The 20064-nt window shown below is 42.4% G+C and overlaps 1 protein-coding gene across 3 annotated transcripts; it reads right to left on the minus strand.

Moving 5' to 3' along the window:
- Nucleotides 1-13540: 13540 nt before the first annotated feature.
- Nucleotides 13541-17868, minus strand: CYP38 (cyclophilin 38). 3 transcript variants are annotated; one of them, XM_087534808.1, is made up of 8 exons: nucleotides 17607-17868; nucleotides 16272-16562; nucleotides 15925-16124; nucleotides 15376-15611; nucleotides 14999-15141; nucleotides 14824-14895; nucleotides 14117-14197; nucleotides 13541-13940 (listed from the first exon to the last, which is right to left on the minus strand). In XM_087534808.1, exons 1-8 carry the CDS (start codon nucleotides 17706-17708, stop codon nucleotides 13713-13715), a joined length of 1353 nt encoding a protein of 450 aa, XP_087390934.1. In that variant the 5' UTR covers nucleotides 17709-17868; the 3' UTR covers nucleotides 13541-13712. The 3 variants fall into 3 exon arrangements, with proteins under 3 accessions (XP_087390934.1, XP_048539655.1, XP_048539656.1); XM_048683698.1 differs by lacking the exon at nucleotides 14117-14197; XM_048683699.1 differs by lacking the exons at nucleotides 14117-14197; nucleotides 14824-14895.
- Nucleotides 17869-20064: the final 2196 nt, after the last annotated feature.

Raw genomic sequence — 20064 nt, forward strand, 5'->3', positions numbered from 1 at the left:
TTTTGACAAATTAAAATTTGGTTTCAAGCATATTTGAATTCGAACTTCTTTTGATCGCAGTTTGAGTTTCATAGCTCCAATTCGATTGATTCTTTTTGCAAATCGAATCTCTTCAGTTGAACTTTCAGTTTGGATCTTTTCTATTGAGTTTTACCCTTGCATATTATGCTTGAGTTCTTATGTATGCTATTGTTTGTTCACGATAGAGTTTTTGGAGTGCGAGGGTTGCTACTACGAGTCACTAGGGCTTTCAGATCATCAACAAGGCAAGTAACACTTTGATCATACCTCTTTATTACCCAGTTTTTATGCATTAGTTTCAATCCTCAAACATTGCATGAGTAGGATCTGATTAACATGTGGGTATAGGGAAGTAGTTGATGAGGTAGAACCTATTGTCCTTTGTTCAAACCTTGGGAGTTGCTACGTTATATTTATACTACTATTCTATGCTCGTAGACGTGGTTTGGTTTTGAGAGAATTCATGACAGATGTGAGAGATTATTGTTAACTAAGGTTTAACTTAAGGTGGCTACTTTAACAAACATCTGTGTGGATTGGTTTGTGGGCACCTGGGGAATCCAGTGTTGTCCAAGGAGAATCCCGGGGTATCCGTGTGATTTTTCCTATGGTTTTCCACCCAGGCTCAAAGGGATCATTATGTTATTCGTGATGGAAACTTTCGTGTGCAGCCACATGCCATTATGGGCTCTGGCATAGTTGAGTAAGTTGTGGGAAACCTTTCCGTGATGGGCTAGCAGATGTAGGGGATTGTCGGTGTACCAGCCTATCTATCGGTTAAGGGGACCTCTTCGGAAAGACTGTGTCTCGGTCATCCGTTTCTCAAACATCATGCAGTGCGAGAAATCCAACGGAGGAGATCGAGACTTGTGGGGAAAAGTGTGCAAACATCTGCAGAGTGTACAAACTAATCATGGTTAGCCGTGTCCCTAGTTATGGACATATTGAGTATGTGGTTCTTGAATTACTATGTTGATCTCATCACTTTACTTAATTAATTTGTGGGGTTATTGATTATTAATTTGGATTGAGATGGGGTTACCATTCTCAATGTTTTCAACCAACTTTGTAGTTAAATAAAATATATTCCTTTGTTGTAGGGAAAAACTAGCTTTACGCAAAATGATAACCATAGAGCCTCCACCAGCCATATATGCATATAGTTATAGCTATTACTTGTTCATTGCTCTATAGTGTTATCTTGCCAGCATATTCCATGTGCTGACCTACACAGGCTACAATGTATTATGTTGCAGAGTTTACAGACAAAGAGTAAGGTGCGCTAGGTCGTTGTCGTGCACTCAACCATGATGTTGGAGTTGATGGACTCATTTACCTTTCGAGGCTTCCGCTGTTATCTTTTTAGATGGCCTTCGGCAATATTATTGTAATAAGTTCTCTTTTGAGACATTCGACGTAATAAGTGTGTGATTGAACTCTGTTATAAATCCTCGAGTACTGTGTGTGTCAGCATTACCGATTCAGGGATGACACTTATGCACAGAGATTTGACTGTCTGAGGTCAGATCGCTACATCCTTTTACTTGAGCTCACATCCACGAGACTTTTGATGTTTGCGCGGTAGGAAGAGAGTGTCTTAACTGACAAAAAATAGGTGAAGAACTGTGTTGCTTCTTTTATACTGAAATTGTAACTCTGGCGAGCTTTGATGAATTTGTCATCATCTTCTGCTTCACTCTTGCGTTTTGATTGATCAGCAAGCATATCGAGCCATGAACCGTCACCATCCTTTCTTTTACCTTTAATCTTGAGTAGAGTACCAAGGATGCTTTCACATACGTTCTTCTCTACATGCATGACATCGATGCAGTGACGTACACGTAGAATCTCCCACTAAGGTAATTTCCAGAACACCAGTTTCTTCTTAAACACTTGACCCTTGGGTGTTTGTTTCACCGTCAAAGGGTCGTTCTTGCCCAGCACAACATTAATTTTTTTAGCCATGTTGTGGACCACCTCCCCTTCATAGGGTCTTGGGCCCACACCTACCTCTGCCATACCATCAAATTCAGCTTTCATCTTTTGGTATGGGTGAGTTTTCTGTAAGAACCTACGATGACGCAAATACACGGTTTTGTGCGAGTTGGGAAGTCTTTTGCTAGCTGTCCTATCCATGCATGTGACACACCCTACATCTCCCTTTGTTTTCTTCCCCGATGTGTTGCCTAATGCCGGCATATCTTGAATGGTGTGCACCAGCATCGCATGTAGATCAAAAATCTCCTTTTTGTAAGCATCATAACATTTTACAGTCGGCACATCTATCCACACTGTCAGCAATTCTTCTACCAGTAGCTGAAAGTAAATGTTGATGTCATTTCCAGGTTGCTTCGGGCCTTGGATAATCATTGACATCATAATGTATTTTTTTTCATACACAACCAAGGAGCTAGGTTATATATGCACAAAAGCACCGGCCATGTGTTGTGATTGGTGCTCATATCGCCAAAAGGATTCATCCCGTCAGCACACTCCCCGAGCCTTATACTTCTAGGATCCTTGGCAAAATTTGCAAACTTGTTTCGATTAATTCCCACTGAGCCCCATCTTTCTGGTGCCTCATAAACTTATCCGCAATTCGCTCATCATGATGCCATCGAAACCTCTTTGCATCTCTAGGGTTTGCAAACAAAAGCCTCAACCTTAGAATTAAAGGCAAGTACCAAACAACCTTGAACGGGATTCCTGTCTTGATCTCGCCATCCAATTTGTACTTGTCCTTTGCTCTCTTGTGCTTGTATCATGCATGCTTGTATGTGGGACATGCACACAAATCTTTGTACTCACCACGGTACAATATACAATCATTCACACAAGCGTGTATCTTCTGTACTTCAAGTTCCAATGGGAAAACAATTTTCTTTGCTTCATTCGTGCTTCTAGGGAGCACATTATCTTCCGGAAGAATTGAACGGGATTCCTGTCTTGATCTCGTCATCCAATTTGTACTTGTCCTTTGCTCTCTTGTGCTTGTATCATGCATGCTTGTATGTGGGACATGCACACAAATCTTTGTACTCACCACGGTACAATATACAATCGTTCACACAAGCGTGTATCTTCTGTACTTCAAGTTCCAATGGGCAAACAATTTTCTTTGCTTCATTCGTGCTTCTAGGGAGCACATTATCTTCCAGAAGAATTTCTTTGAAAAGACCTAACATCTCTATGAAGCCCTTGTTTGATAGACCGTTTGCTGCTTTAAATTTGAGAAGCGCCAGGGTGGCACTCAATTTGGAATATTTCTTTTTGCAACCTGGATACAATTCTTTCTTGGAGTCCGCATCAATGGTTAGCAGATCCTTGTACCCAATCATATCCTTTTTTGGGCCCTTGAAATCTGCAATCATAACAGCAAAATCTGGCATATCAAGATCGTCATCATCTGCGTCGACGTCTTGGTTTTCTAGTGGGTGTTTCCGCTTTCCGGTGTTCCATTGGTAGCTTGACGCCTCTGCCCTGATGTTAGATTCAATATCCATGTGACACTGAACGGGGTTTGGCATCTTGCTGCCTTGGGTATCTTCATCCATGACCTCCTCTTCATCGTGTCTAGTCCAATGTGTATATCCATCCATGAATCCCCTAGAGACTAAGTGCATGTGGGAATCTGCAACTTCATGTGACTCTGTATTGGCACAATTAGTACATGGACATAGGATGTAATCCGCATCACCAATTCTCCTCTTTGTTCTTTCAGCCAAATTCATGAACTATGTCACGCCACTAATAAAATCTACGGTTTTCCGATTCTTCATCCATCGAGATCGTTCCATCTGCAGCACACAAATGGTAATTAAAAACAAAATAACAACATTAATACATGGATTAAGTGCTGCCCAAAGATGCGTGCATAAATCACAAGGTTTTATTTTCATAATTACTAAGGGCGCTCCATGTTGTTATCCAGACGTGCAATGACAAAAATTAATGGCCAGTCAATTTACACATAGAGTACTAGTACAACACTACCCTTAGGAATTGAATACCTTAATTAAGCCACTCATGAAAAGAATACCTTAATTAATTAGCCGTGCGGCGACCTCCACCCAGCAGATAGAGAAGTGCGATGCGGCGGCACGCCGAGACAGCAGGGTCAAGGAGCAAAGTTTAGTGCGGCTGCCGCCTGAAGTTCGACCTCCACTATCCCTCCATCGACCACGATGGATGTGCTCGAATCAAGCCGCCGCCGACCTCGATGGTTGAGCTCCTCCTATCTCCCGTCGCAGACCGAGGATTGACCTCCTATGATGCCGCCACCGCCCACCAACCGAGGATTGACCTCTTCTCCGGTAGCCGCTGCCTAGGCCGCCGCCGCCATCTCTATATGCAGAGCGGCTATTTTTTTTACAGATATCCGTAGAGCAGCTGTTTACACGGTATCTCACTGTAACTCAGTTATATGGATAGGGTAGTACATCACATACGATTATGTAACGGCAACTGTGTCTAACCTACGTTGTCTTCTCACACGGTTTGATGCGGAAATCGTGTGTGACGTTGTAATATCTAACACAAACGGCATGTAGAAACAGTGTGTTGTATAAAACATATAGTGCCATAAGTAGTTCCCGACCGTTAGCTTATCTCCACAGTTTCCCCATTTCCCCCAAATCCCTACATAGCCTCCAAATTCCCTCACGTGGCGCTGACATTGGGGGAATGCGGGTGAGTGGTGCTCATGGTTTCGGTGCGGCTACTCCTGCTTGTATCGCCGCCATGACGGCATTCACCACCGAGCACTTGCCTAAGGTCATCATAAGGCAGGTGTACTACGGATCCGAATCGTCCTGTCAGGTTCCAATCTATATCCCGATCTCTTTTAGCATGTCCAAAGTATAGCTCCTTGCTGAATCCGTCCTGAATGCCCCCTCCCCCCCAGGAGAGCGATCTGCCACCGGATCCGGAGCATGACTCCGGACTTCCGCAACACGAGTTCGACTCTGAGTTTTGTGCCACCGAGGAGTACCAAAAGCTGAGTTGTGTGCACGGCCACACTCCCGCTCGACGTGTATGCACGGAGGGATTCGACATTAGCAGGCGGTTTCTCAGTTGCCCCTTAATTAAGTTCATCATTTTACTTCAGTTAATGCCACCGCTCATCCTGAATACCATTTAACATTGGCAGGAATATGAGGCTTGTGCCTTTGTTAACTGGTTAGATGAAGAATGGCATGGCAGGGCTCGGAGTGTTATCACCAAGCTCACAGAAGATAACGTAAAGTTGAAGAAGAAACTGGCTGGTCTGGAATGTACAATCAGTACGATGAAGCAAGAAAGAATCAATCACATGCAACATATGAAAGCAAGAGACAAGAAGGAACTAACATGTGTAGTTGTGGTTGTCGCATTAGCCATGTTCTATGCACTGTTTGTAATGATGATTAGGGGTTTTGTTTGACAGTATTGCTAAAGCACATCTAGATGTGCTCTAAGTAATGCACATCTAGGTCCTATGCCATTGATGTTATGCGAAGATTCGTGCAAATATTTTTCTTTGTCTTTTTTCTTTTCCTTTCTAGTTTGATTATTACTGGCTTTATCAATAAGAAGAGCTCAATGTATTGCTTGCCAACTGTCCTACTCCGTTCGTACCGGTACCGGTGCATAATCCCAAAACTCGTTCCTTGTTTTTGTCCTCAAAAAGGAAACAAGCCAAATAGCCAACAGGAATCCTGCGCAACCCCGGGAATTTGGAGTGACTGGGTACAAATAATTATGGTTGATTATATCAGCGGTTAGATAATACGTCAACCCCCACTTCAATCCCTCCCCCCCCCCCCCCCCGCGCGCGCAAAACAAAACCCTGCTTCAATTGGCAGTTCCTCTTCTCTGCATACCCCGCTTAAGTGTCCACCATCTTCATCGTCCCCAGCAGGCCATGCTACACACTGGCACACACTCTGCAGCCATGTCGAGCGACAGCGAGGACGACAGTTCGGCCAGCAGTCTGGCGCCCGACGATAGGTCAACATCAGAATCATCCCGCTCATCTTCCATGAGTCCGGCGTCGAGCCCAGACCTCAATTATATCCGGTTCATGGAAGGGATGCCGCCTCCGGAGTCGTCAGACGACAACCAGACGGACGAGGAGTCGTCGGAGGACGAAGAAGAGGACGACGATGATGAGGAGGAGGAATGGTCGAACGAGGAGGAGGACGACAACGACAGCAACGACGATGACGATGGCGGCGGCGATGAAAAGCCAACGGTCAGCGGTAAGAAGCATCCTTGCCAAGACAATGTCGCGGGGCCATCCAACAACAACAACAAGAAGAAGAAGAAGAAGAAGGACTAAATTAAGCAGACTGTATATATCTCTATTTATCCTGTCAATCTCATCGCAGACGGTTAGTAATATGTATTCAATAGAGATATTCTACATTATCGCTCACAGGTTAGTTTGTTGAACTGTGTGCCCTGACGAGCACACAATTCACAAAAAAGACCGTATGGGCTATCTATATTGATCGCACACAATTCTTATTACCGACCTCTTTGCCGGGTATCACACACATCTTGTTATGCCGAATCATTTGTGTTCACCTCAATCATCGCAACCGGGTTCATCGGAGTGAACTGTATGCCGTATATCGCACATACCTTGATCTGGCTGCCTGTTTCTGTTGTTCTGTCTCATCGCAAACAGTTCGTACAGATCAACCGTATGCCCCTCATCACACACGCAACTAAAATCTGAACTGTGTTTGATGTATCATTCATCGCAAACGTTTTGCATCTTTTTTATGCTTTTTTACATCATCGTTTGTGATTAATGCATCACACATAGTTTCGTCAAAAGGTCTCTAATCGTAGTGTTGCATTAGCAGCATCCTGCAGTAGTGGATATCCACCTTGCAAAAGCGTCTTCAATATGCGGCTCTATCCTTGGTGGGACCTTCGAGTTCCTCTCGGATAGGATCGCATATTGGGAATCAGAAATCTCAATCTTATTGCATATTGCAGGTCATCTTAATTATACAGCCAATGGTATTAGCCAATCAGACTCGGTATCCCCCCCCCCACACACACACACACAATCCCTCTTAATTACCTTGCCCATTTATTTATTTATTTTGTGGGTGAAATACTTGTATTACTCAAATCATAAGGTTCATACAATCGACCACAGCTAACTCCACATCAACTAGAGGGCCCCGAACCTATCCAAGTCATAGTTCTGCCTTCTAAACGAGCAAACTTAACTAAACTATCACTAACCTTATTTTGAGTATAATTTACATGAGTAATAAAAGAATCACGGAGAGACACAAGATATCTAATTTCCTTAACGAGCGAAGAATAGATCGACCTGTCCACCTCCTTAGACAGAGCCAACTTGACTGCTACAATAGAATCCATCTCAATTTTAATTGGTAGATCACTCCTCTGGAGAGCAAATGACAAGCCTTCCATGCAAGCGCATAATTCAGCTTTAAGGGCATCACGACATGAGAAAAGCTGCCTATAGAGTGAGAAAATAATTAATAGTCCATTTAATTAGAGCCGGCCAGTGCATTCATCTCTTTGTCCCTCTATTTCCCACAATCTGGATGCATGCACCTCTATTTTCCTATGTTTCCCACAATTCCGGCCAATCAAGCATACCTGCCCACAAATCCATTTTATTGGAGCCAATCAGCATGACTGTATGTATGTTTCCTCTTTTTCCTTTTGTTTATTAGTTCGTGAGGAAGCTTGCTGATATCTCATGCAACTTGCAAACATATTTAAATTGATGGAATTTAGTGTAAAGTTTTAGGTGGTACTATTTAATTAGCCGTTGAACGCTCACAGTTCTTTTTTCATACAAGAGGAAAGGTTCTTAGTGGCCCATAAATAAATTTTGATCCACACTTATTTTAGCGGCCCATAACAGAAATATAGTGGCTGGAGGCCGACTTACGAAACAGGAGCTGCTCGATCCCGAGGCCGACATACGAAACTTGTATGGCTCGATTCCGTGTGTCCATAAAGTGCGGGTTCATTAGTAAAAGATATAGGGCTATTATGTAAAAATGCTGACGGTGAACCAAAAGAAGCAATAGCCTTTTTATTATTATTAGCACAAATGCCCGTGCGTTGCAACAGGAAAAAAACAATGGTTCCTATGAATGGGCCAGGTCGAGCAACTATGCCATAAGACAATGGATGGATCGTTGATCAGGCCATGCATGGGTATGATTCCTAGTAAATTGATTTGACTGAAGAGCGTAACCTTATTGTTAATTCATTCTTTAGATGACTATTGGTACATTCTAAAATTTAAAAGTAGAACATGAAATAAATAGCAATATCAACAAATCTGAAGTAATAGTAGCAGCAAGCTCGAGTGCGATAGTTGCAGTAAGCATCTATTCAAAAATAATAATGCAGCAAGCATAATCTGCTCATATTTTTTAGTTAAGAAATATTTTTTGTGTAGAACTCGTATCAAAACGTATTTTATCAGAAAAAATTATAGACACTTATCTTTTCTTGGAGGAATTCATATTAACATGTTTTATGCTTTCTGGGTTTGAATTGAATCTGTAAATATATTCCATGAAAAAAAGAATTTGTAAAATTTATGCTCGATACCCTGAACTGAAGCTATGACTCTGAATTCTTCCTCATGTTACTTCCTATGTTTATTATCTATATCTACTCCGTGCTTCTTTTAGCTCAAAGAAATATAGCAAATTTAGTTCACAAATGACACCAAGATGATCAAATCATATGTTCAAGTCACAGCCCACCCCTCGTCTCCTACTATGCAACCACACAATTAGAGATCTGTACCAGAGCACTGAAGCGAACAAAAAAACACAGGGATGCTTCCTTCTTGATGCATGTTGTTTTTGATGCCGAAGGACCGTGGCTTGTGTAGAGAGCAGACGATCAGATAATTACGCACACCAAGCCCCACACGCTGGACACATGCCACGCACATGACCACGGAGACGCATGCAGGCGGCCAGCATGCTTTGCCGCCCGAGTTGTGCACATGAGCGCGCATCGCACGTCACGCTTGCCGGACATAGTTACCGGACGCACGCGGCACACCAGCACAACCACTGTCCTCGTCAAACCCACCGTCTGCTGCTAGACAACAGACGTCTCGGTCGTCTCGTCCTCGTGTTCCCTTCTTCCTCCTCTCCAATCGGGAACTGCTAATTCCCTCGATAGATTAGGCGGGCGCATAGGCGACGGACGATCTCGAGCGTTGCCAGAAAGCGCCACGGGGCTCTAGGACTCGCTTCTCAACTGGTTTCGAAGGTTTGCCGCCTAGCCCTCCTCTTCCATCCTTTTCGCTCACGGTCGGCAGGAGGGACGAAGCACCCTGTGAAATTTGCCTCATCGTATGCCTCCTCTCGTCTGATGACTCCATCTGCTAGTCCGTCTCTACCGCCGGATCCACCTTTTGCCTTCTCTTTCATGAGCCAGTATTTATTGGAGGGTTAGAGGTGGCAACCAAGGTTGTGGAGATTGGTGTCTCGTGTAGGAAACAAACACGAGCAGGGAGACCGGGAGTGCTTGCGAACGAAAAGACTTCAAGTGGGCAACATATATAGGACAAAAAACGGATATATAGATAGATTAGTACCACCTTGGATATAGAAAATAAATATAGACGTGTTGAAGAAAGAAAACTGAAAGCGTAAATTCACGGGAAGAAACGTATTGTGACGTGAACCCACGGAGTCAACATAAAAGTAAATATGTCTGTGCGTTGCAACGGGAGAAAAACAACCAGACTATGCAGATGTGGTACACCTAAAAAGAGCCCGAAACATATGTGAGGATGTGATGAGGACTTTTAAATGTCATTTTATAAACTATGTATGAAACATATGTCATGATGAGATAAGGGACTTTCAAAAGAATGTGGCTATCCTGCATCCAGGTCTAAATGCTCTCGGGTGTGACAGTAATACAATTTAAAATAGCAAGAAATTTTTAAAAAATCTGAATTTTTTTGCCGTGCAAGATGATCGAATGTGTGATATCCATTCCAAATTTAGTGAAGTTTGGACATTCAAGGAGCTCGTGGCAAAAAAGATAAATTACGGTCCTGTGAGAAACTTTGAAAATATGCACTGTTCATAGCTGAATTTGTTTTTTTTTGGCGCAAGCTCCACAAATATCATTTACCCACGAATGTTTTCACGCACTTGGCCCACTCAAGTATCTTGCATGCAAAAAGGATTTCAGATTTTTTTTGAATTTTATTGCTATTTTTGAATTTTACTGTTCAACGGGCGCAGAGGAGCCCGGGCACGATATTGAATTATTGCTTTTAAAAAGCCATTTCGAAAACAAAAACATGATTGATCTCATCACGACTCAAGGCACCACAACAAAATATTATTTTGCTGAGCGAACTGCGTTGATGTACACATAATGAGCTAGACTGATGACTACATTGATGTGTCTTGCCTTGACCTAGCGTTGCACACGGTGTTTTTCATATCCATTAAAATTGTAGTACCAAAATATACATAGCTGTGTATGGAAGCAAATTAGACATTTATTAGTCATTTTCTTAATGTGCCTGAAATAGTCTAAAGCTACAGGCCGTCCACCTCTTCATGTGTTACAGAGTGTAAATGTAAGAAAGTGAGATGAGGAGCATGGCATAAGGATCTTAAATTAATATATGTGCACTTGTTTGGAGAATATTAATTCTTTAGCTCCTTTCTTAGTGAGAGATTCAGTAGTCACGGTTAATGGTAATGTTTGTTTCAAGGCTGATGAAAATACTAATGTTCAGACTTTAGATGCTAGATGGAAATATTGTACGCAGACTTCAGATGCTAGATGAAAATATTTTACGCTTGCCATCAGCACCTCGTTTGATCTGATGATGCCAAAAGGCCATATACTCTTGTGGAGCGAGATTTTTATTTTGCTTCAATTAAGTGTGCTAGGATTAAGGTCCCATCTTCACTGTCCTCTTCGCATTTCTTTTCTGCAAAACTTGGATGCTCAAATAATATAACGGCACAGTGGGAATCAGCAAGCAAAATTAAATTGACATGAACGCGCTGTTCTTGCAATTGAAACAGCTGAAAGAAACATTGGTGTTGCTCCTTCCGGATTCTTAGCTCGAGCCGCTAGAGACATCAGAGAACACTGGAAAAGGATGGAGAAAAGAGCTAAAGAACCAAGGCAAATGCCAACTTACCAAGCAGACTTAGCTAGGCGTCTTAAAACCAATATGCATGGTGGAGTAACGTGAAGTGCAATAGAAGCTGCGGCACCGCTGTGTACCTCTCGAGCAATGTCTTCGCCCTAGACACAGCCCGCTCGGGTCCAGAAAGACGAAGGGACGCTCGTAGATGTACCGTAGGATCTCACCAGTTTTGCAGACTTAGCGCAGGAGCACCACCACACCCCACGACTCCCCCAGCGGCCCAGCCTATGCACTGGAAAAGAAGCCAAACTCGTCAACGATCAATCACCCAGCATGGTGCACGGCCACCATTGCAAGCCCTCGCCGTTGCTGGAGCCTCTCTTTCTCACCCCGATCTCCGTTGAGCCCGACATCGCTGGTTGAGTCCTCTAACGGACAACGATTACATGTCGTGTCCCGAGTTCTGACCAAGGATCATCTCTTCCTATACTCGGCGCTCGGCCTTATCATCGTCTAGCGTGGGCCAACGTCGCCAGGCTCCCCGGCGACCACATGGCGTCATGGAGCACTCCTCTTTTCTGCGGCAACCACGGCATGGCAACGGCAGACTCTACGTCGTGCAGTACTCTGTCCCACCTGCCTTGGCCATGGATTCTTTTTGGTTAATTCGGCTACGCTATTTCCTCCTGTTCGATTCAGCGACGCTATTTTCCTTCTGTTCTCACGTTGCGATGTGAGGAAATCGATGAGATTAAATTTTTCCTTTTTTGTTGACATTTATAAAAGTAAAAAAAAAGAGGTCGATGGCCGGCGACCGGCGGCGCCGCTACTGCAAATACAACCGTGTGCGGTGACATTCAGAGATTAGAAAAAGATCGTCAGCCTGAGCTGGGAGTCGAATGCGTCCTAAATGGCAATCGCGTGACCCACTCATCCATGCCAGTCGCCTGAGCTGGGAGTCCACATCTTGGTGCCGCTCGTGGCCAACAGAGCAGTTCGTCGTCGTGGTTGTGGGCGTGCTCGTCGATGATGCTAGTGGAGTAGTCATGTACATATAAGAAAACAGAGTAGGCAATTTTCAAAAAAAGAAAACAGAGTAGGCAGCCTCGCTATTTGTGGGAGGAAGAGACCAGCGATGCGGCTGTGGGCGCAACCGCTGGCCGGGTAAGTCGGACGACCTCCTCCTCTCCCAGCGCCGTCAACCTCCGTCGGCCGCCTCACGCGCACGCCCTTGCCACGCCACTGTAGGCCTCCGTTGCCGCGCCACCACGCGTAGCTGGCCCTGGCGCGGGCTTTGCCGTCCACTCAACCTCGAGCACGTCGGCCACAGCCCAATCCAGCGGAACCTTGCCGGACTTTGCCGCTGCTGCGTCCCGGCAGGCCGCCGATCCGACCTCGACCGCGACATACCAGGCGCCCAACCGTGTGGGTTGCTTTGAACCAAAACGAAGTGCTAGATCAGGGGAGATGGGAGGGGAGGCCGGGGTGCTGGATCGGTGAGAGAGGAGAGATTAACTTACGTCTTGTCCTCCTTACAACACGGGATTAGTTTCCTATTCGTATACGATGCAACTTCTGTTTGGCAGTTGTCGCTACATATGATCGAAACGAACAATTAACAGAAGGAAAACCAGAACGACAAAAAAAATCACGGATATATAGATAGATTAGTACCACCTTGTATATAGAAAATAAATAGACGTGTTGAAGAAAAAAAACTGAAAACATAAATTCACAGGAAGAAACGTATTGTGACGGTGAACGCGACAAAGTCAATCCGTGCTTTATTATTAAGGAGAGATTAGGTATAGATATAGATATTAAAATGTAAACACTAACATACACATACACACACTCACCTCTATGAACACACACCCAAGCCCTATAAGTATCACCGAGAAACTAAGCCGGTAAATTTTAGGAACCACAAAGTCGACATAGATGTCTCGTAGTTGACACGAACGTCCTATCACTCAAAAAATACTGCCAAAAAGACTAGGTTAAATTCAGAAAAAATGTGACTATCTGGACCAAGCGTAGGACTTGAACCGATATGGACACGTTCCACCACAAAGAGCCTAGTCATCTAAGCGATACTCAGTTCCCGTAAAAAAAAAACGATACTCGGTTCCCGTCAAAAAAAAAACGATACTCAGTTTGCGAAACGTAGCACATCATGGCATAGACAAAACACATCATTAACACAATCCCCAAGAAAATTGCAGAAATCTCCGCAAAATGCTGTTGAGGCCATACAAATGGGATGCCGCATAGTTTATCTAGGAAACTGATTACAATTTAAGTCTTGTCTTCTGAATTTCTTGCAAACCTAATTTAACTTGAGGCTCTACACAGCAAAAACAGACCTACTGGCAGGAGACGTGGTAAATAACTTTGATCTTTCTATTATCTGTTGAATTCCACAGAATGCCAAACCATAAGCATAAAAAGGGAAACAAAACAATTGTACAAGGTTAGAAGTTGCAGCGCATGACATCGGTTTTAATACCGTAGAACAATTGCCTGTCAAAGAACTCTTATATACAGAAACATGCTACCCTACAATCTTGTAGCTCGGGTTGACAAGATTGTCTAGGCCTGAGACAACCTGGATTGATTCAATAACGTCCCCAACCTTGAGATCAGCCAAGAAATCCTCATTCTCGGTTACATATCCAAACACCGAATACCGCCCATCCAATATATTGGAATTGCTTGGCGTCAGCTCACTTTCTTTCAAGAGCCAGAAGACTTGACTAGAAGCGGAGTTGTCATCAAATTCCTGTCAAGATATGAAGAAGCCTTGTGTTAGAACCAGGGAATTTTTTTCCCGGTCTGTGTTTCCACTGCCTCCTAAGAAAACAGTACTACCGTTCAAACAAATACGGATAAACTTGAATTTGAATGTAAAAACAGGGTCAAATAAGATGTGCATGCCTATAACAATGTAGAGCAGACCTTGGCGCAGTGGTAACAGGTGTTCAAGTAGGTGTGTTTGGTGGCGCGGTCGAATTCCGTCCACTCCATTATATATGTGAGCTTTTCACGGTTGTGCACCAAAGAGAACTCGAACCCGTTACTTATTTCGAGGAATAAATGAATTGTACTAACTGTTGGGACACGCGCAGCTATAGGTCAGGGCTACAAACTTATATTTTGACCCAAAACAAAACGATTTCAAATTTTGTCTGAATTTTTCGGGAAGTAAAACACTGATATTTTCCAGAAACCAGTTCTTCTAGCCCGTCCAAAAAAATGTTATCAAGAAGAAGAAAAAACTTGGGTACAACTAAGAAAATGGTACTCACTCCATCCAGAAATATAAGACGTACAGGTTACGGAAGCTTTAACTCTGAACAATAATCCAACTATAGATGGATGTTAGATGCAAGGTCGGTAACATTGGAAAGTGCTCTATAATAAAAATTCAATTATACTCCCTCCGTCCCATAATATAAGATGTTATATTACGGCATGGAGGGAGTATTAACATCTTATATTATGAGTTGGAGGGAGTATCAATTTTCTATCACGTATTGCTAAACAAATTCGTGATCAACTATAAATTTGGGGAAGCATGTGCACTTTATATTTCTGGACAGAGGTAATAATTATTTTGGCATATCCTTGATATGTCAAAATTGAAGAGTCTAGGTGAGCCTTACTTCTCTAGCCATTGCCATCGTTCCAAATGCATTAAAAGGAAGCTTTGTTTGAGCCTTGTAAAGACCAAGTTCCTGAAATGCATGGCCATACAAACTCTAAGAACATTCAATCCACAGCAGCCAGAATTCCCAGCAGCCGTGAAATAAATAAAAAAGTTAAGTGCTGGTTACATACCTCAAGTGTTTCGCCATATATAGGCGCCTTGTCACCATCAACCATTATCTCAAGAGGTATGGTACGACTCTTGCCAGTACTGGGATCAATAAAACCCTCGGCTGGTCCCTCGGGATCTCCCGTCTGAACAACAAAACCATCAGCTGCAAGAGAATCAACACCCACGCTGTATCAGTAAACTTTTTAACTGCTTAGACACACTTGCATGTTCAGTAGTGATTCTGAGCACTAAACAGTAGACATCTTAAACTGTGCTAATTGCTCTGAAAGCATCAATTACTATGCATAACAAACTGTACAAAAATACCAAATGGTGGATAGTGCTACTGCAGACTAAGTATATTATAATTATCGAATGCACCTGAGACATTGGTTACCTCTTTGGATTTCCATGCCATCATAGAACTTCCGTTCCACCAGATCTACGAAGTTCCCAGAAGTCACAGGAGCATTATATCCATCCAGAACTATCCGAAATACACAATCTTCTACGTTTGGATTATCTTTAATCTTAACCGTCATATCCACAGTAGCTCTTCCTTTAAGAAGAGGCATGTTGTTGTATTCTTCTGGTACTTCATAGGGGAAGCCATCGACCATATCTTCTTCTACACTGCAGAAATGCAATGTCCCAGGAAGATCTCAGCTGCAGAGTCAATGGCAGGGTATAAATGAGAAGAGCTCTTTCATAAGAGTTCTCAGTAGTTTTTTACTGGTAGATACAATTCAGTTCTCTAATGCTACAAAGGTATCATATGTCACAATTACCTTGTTTTCAAGGAAATGCGAATATTATAGATGGACACCATAATTTTCCAAAAAGAAAACTAGAGTACCAAATCTGACCCCCGAAAGTTGGTTATTAAAACTGACTAAAATAAGGGAAGTGGATCTAATTTAAAATTTAAGGCGATAATTTTACTCACGTTCCAACATAATTGAGAAGCTCTTTCTGCTTTGGAGCTACCGCATTCCTGTTTCTATCCTCAATAATTCGTTGAAGCTCTTCAAGTCCAACAGCTAATTTATCCAATGTTTTTTCTCCGTTTGCTCTCTTTGATTCAGCAAGACCCGAAAGTATTAAACTCCTCCCATTAGTCAGCGCTCTTGAGGCCTGCCTCACATTCTACAATTTGAAGAAAAATTAAAAAAAAATCCTAGGATCCATATGCATAAAGTAGATTGAAGAAACCTGAGACAGCATATAGCTGCTTTCTACTTCTTTAAAGAAATATAGATCTTTGCTACCAGGTATCTTGAAAGAATGACTTACTCTTTCAACTGAATCCAACGCTCTAACACCAGAAACTTTGAGACTATCGGTAATATCCTCTAGCGGTTTTTGAACTTCACGAATAGCTTTATTATCTATGGGCAAAGCATATCTCAACAAAGCACCTGGATCTTTAATGGGAGGTCCAGAAATAAGAACTGAAATATCAGGAATTACAGGTTCGAGAGGATATGCATGGGCCGACCATCCAAATGTTGGTGGGACAGTAATTAATCCAACAGACAATGCTACAGAAATTGCACATTCTTTCCAGCTAAATGAGTTTCCTTTCTGCAGAGATTGAAGGAAATAAAAATTAGAGAAGAGCAGCTCATAGTATAAACCTATAGTCAGTTGCAATAACTAATCTCAAAAAGGACAATTAAAACAGCAAAATCATAAAACAAAGTATACAAGTTAATATATACAGACAATACATATTCTCAACATAAGTTGTGCCTTCCAAAGCATGCATTATTCAAAATATATCCAGGAAAAGAAAATTAAGGGCCATATATGTAAACTGCAAGTGGTCGGACCCTTCTCCGGACCCTGCCCAAGCGGGAGCTGCATGCACCGGGCTGCCCTTTTATATGTAAACTGTATTACTACAGCATTACTGGATGGTTCCATATGTGCTACAATATCTAATCATCTGCGCAAATATCCAACGGCAGAAACGGAGAAATCTAATAACCAAAGGAGATACTTTGGAAAAAAAAAACAATTCTACACGTTCCAATCCTAACGAAGAACTCAATGCTCGAACCATTTTCATGAATTGCACAAAATAATCATTTGGTTACAGTTATTCCATTTTCACCTGAACTTCAAATTAATGTCAAGCAAGACCAGAAGATATTGATGTCCAGAAAAAGATGAATTGCTACCCCTCGTGCCCCCAGACTCATGTTTTGCGAAAATCCCCATTTTCTCAAACTATATTTAGTGCATATACATACATCCCTAATTCAACAGCAACATGAACTAAATTTACACATGATTTCTTCTAGCATTCATTTTGAAGTAATATTCAACTTTTTGTCATCCAGAAAACAGTAACATTGGTCGTGTTTGTGCACCAACATTCAGTACCATCTTTCACTTTCAGGCCAAATTGCATAGTTTGTAAATACCCACCCACCCAAGATTTACATTCACCACATAATTAAAAACATTCCCATCGCATCAATAAATACCCGGGCACAACTGGATTTAGAAATGCAGCAATACTGAGCCACATTGGCATGCATCATCAAGAAGCCGAATTTCTACCAGGAGCTATCTTCCAGCGACTACTACTAGTACGACCGTAATGAGTTGTAAGATCCTAACCCCGCCGGAGAGCGCACACCGGGCGACGGAGCTTCGGCGGCGATCAGTGGTAAGAAGCGAAGGGCGGCGGCAGCAGCGGGAGGAGGCGAGCGCCGCGGCCATGCGGTGGGGAGGGGATGAGGGTACGGTTCCGATGAAGCTAGGCGTTGGTGGAAGAACGATGGAAGCGGAGGAGCTGGTGGTGGTTTCGGGATGTGGATAAGGCGGGACAAAATATGGAGCCGTAGGGCCGGGGGGTTTGCTATTGGTGGAGGAGATGCTGAGGTGCACAAAGACATGGATAAGACCACTAGAAAGAAACATCGATTATTGTTAGTAAGTTAGATTAGTGTTAAAGTTAGATTAATTATGCATATAACCATGTTAAAAAAATTATGGATATAACACTAGTCTATGTTACCACCACTTATATACGAGTGTTATGCATATACAATATATTGGACCATGTATATAGGGCAAAGTGCTCCCTTCGTCCAGGTTTAGGCCCTTCCCAGTGCTTCATGTTGTATCGGTGCTAAGCATGCCACATAGACAAAAAATATGATATGGCAAGGTATTTAAGAAAAGAGATAGGAGTTTATGATCTTAGAAAGAATCAACGCCAAGCGCACAGACCAGTGTAAAACACTTAAATAAAAAAAATTGTCCTAAGCATGGAAGAGTTTAATTGTTAAACCATTAAATGAAAAATTTGTCCTATGCATGAAAGAGTTCTTCCACGATCCCATCTGAAGAACTTTTCCGATACTCTGCCGAAGAGGACATCAATCATGAAGCGTCTTTACATCAACCTTGCTGCCTCTCTGATGGTGCACAAATAGTAGCTAGATGACTCTCTCTCTCTCTCTCTCTCTCTTATATTCAATACAATGTTCTCTTCGAAGATCAATTCGATGTAATTTTTTGCGATGCGTTTGTTGTGATCCGATGAATTGTGGGTTTATGATCAGATTATTCATTGAAAATAATTGAGTTATTTCAGAACTTTATTTACGTGTGATTATTATGGTTTTGTATTTCTCTACGATCTATCTATTTAGTTTGGCCAACTAGATTGATTTATCTTTAGTAGGTTCAATCTTGCGGTGTCCTCACCTTATGATAGAAGGGGTAGCAAGGCACATATTTGTATTGTTGCTACCAAGGGTAAAACGACGAGATTAGATCATATTGCTTGGTCTTATTTTGTCTACATTATGTAATCGTGCTTAAAGCATTACTCTGTTTGCCATGAAGTTAATACCTAGAGAGGCAAGTATAGAAGCGCTCTGGAAGTGAAGTAATGGCAGTAGGCGTCAGTAAGTTTAACGGTCTATTTGTCACAGATGTAATGCATGTGTACTTGTCATGTCATTAATAACTTTGATACGTCTCCAACGTATTTATAATTTTCGATTATTTCATGCTATTATATTATCCATCTTGGATGTTTTATACGCATTATTATGCTATTTTCTATCATTTTTTTGGACCAACCTATTAACCTAGTGCCAAATGTCAGTTGTTGTTTTTTTCCTTGTTTTTGTCTTTACAGAAAATCAATATCAAACGGAATCCAGTGGAATGAAACTTTTCGATGATTTTTCTTGGACCACAAGACACCCTGAAAGCTTCGGGAGGAGGCCACGAGGCCACGACAACCTCACAAGGCGCACCCTAGGGGGCGCGCCCCCAAGCTTGTGGGGCCCCTTTGGCTCTTCCAACCCTAATTCTTCCTCTATAAATACCCAAATATTCCTGGTAGACCAGAGGGCACACCAAAAGTACTTTTCTGCCGCCGCAAGTTACTATCCTCGTGAGGTCCCATCTGGAGGCCTCTTCCGGAGGAGGGTCCGACCACGGAGGGCTTCTACATCAACCTTGCAGCCCTTTCAATGATGTGTGAGTAATTTACCACAGACCTACGAGTCCATAGCAAGTAGCTAGATGACTTATTCCCTCTCTTTGATCTTCAATACAATGTTCTCCTTAATGTTCTTGGAGATCTATTTGATGTAATCTTCTTTTGCAATGCGTTTTTTAAGATCCGATGAATTGTGGGTTTATGATCAGATTATCTATGAATATTATTTGAGTCTTCTCTGAACTCTTTTATGCATGATTAAGATAACTTTGTATTTCTCTCCGATCTATTGATTTGGTTTGGCCAACTAGATTGATTTTTCTTGCAATGGGAGAGGTGCTTTGTAATGGGTTCAATCTTGCGGTGCTTATTCTCAGTGACAGAAAGGGACATGACACATATTTGTATTGTTGCCATTAAGGATACAAGGATGGGGTTTGTTCATATTGATTGGATCTATCCCTCTACATCATGTCATCTTGCTTAAGGCGTTACTCCGTTCTTGTTAACTTAATACACTATATGCATCTTGGATAGCGGGCAATGTGTGGAGTAATAGTAGTAGATGCAGGCAGGGGTCTATCTACTTGTCACGGACGTGATGCCTATATCCAT

The sequence above is a fragment of the Triticum urartu genome, chromosome 7A (assembly GCF_056163025.1).
Source record: "Triticum urartu cultivar PI428250 chromosome 7A, HENAU_Tu73, whole genome shotgun sequence".
Taxonomy (NCBI): domain Eukaryota; kingdom Viridiplantae; phylum Streptophyta; class Magnoliopsida; order Poales; family Poaceae; genus Triticum; species Triticum urartu.

Coding starts and splice junctions, on each gene's coding strand:
- CYP38 (XM_087534808.1), bottom strand. CDS start 17,708: ATGGCCGCGGCGCTCGCCTCCTCCCGCTGCTGCCGCCGCCCTTCGCTT. Junction 15,142..15,375: donor TGGCATGGAAATCCAAAGAG/GTAACCAATGTC, acceptor ATTCTCTTGCAG/CTGATGGTTTTGTTGTTCAG. Junction 13,941..14,116: donor CCTGTTACCACTGCGCCAAG/GTCTGCTCTACA, acceptor ATATCTTGACAG/GAATTTGATGACAACTCCGC.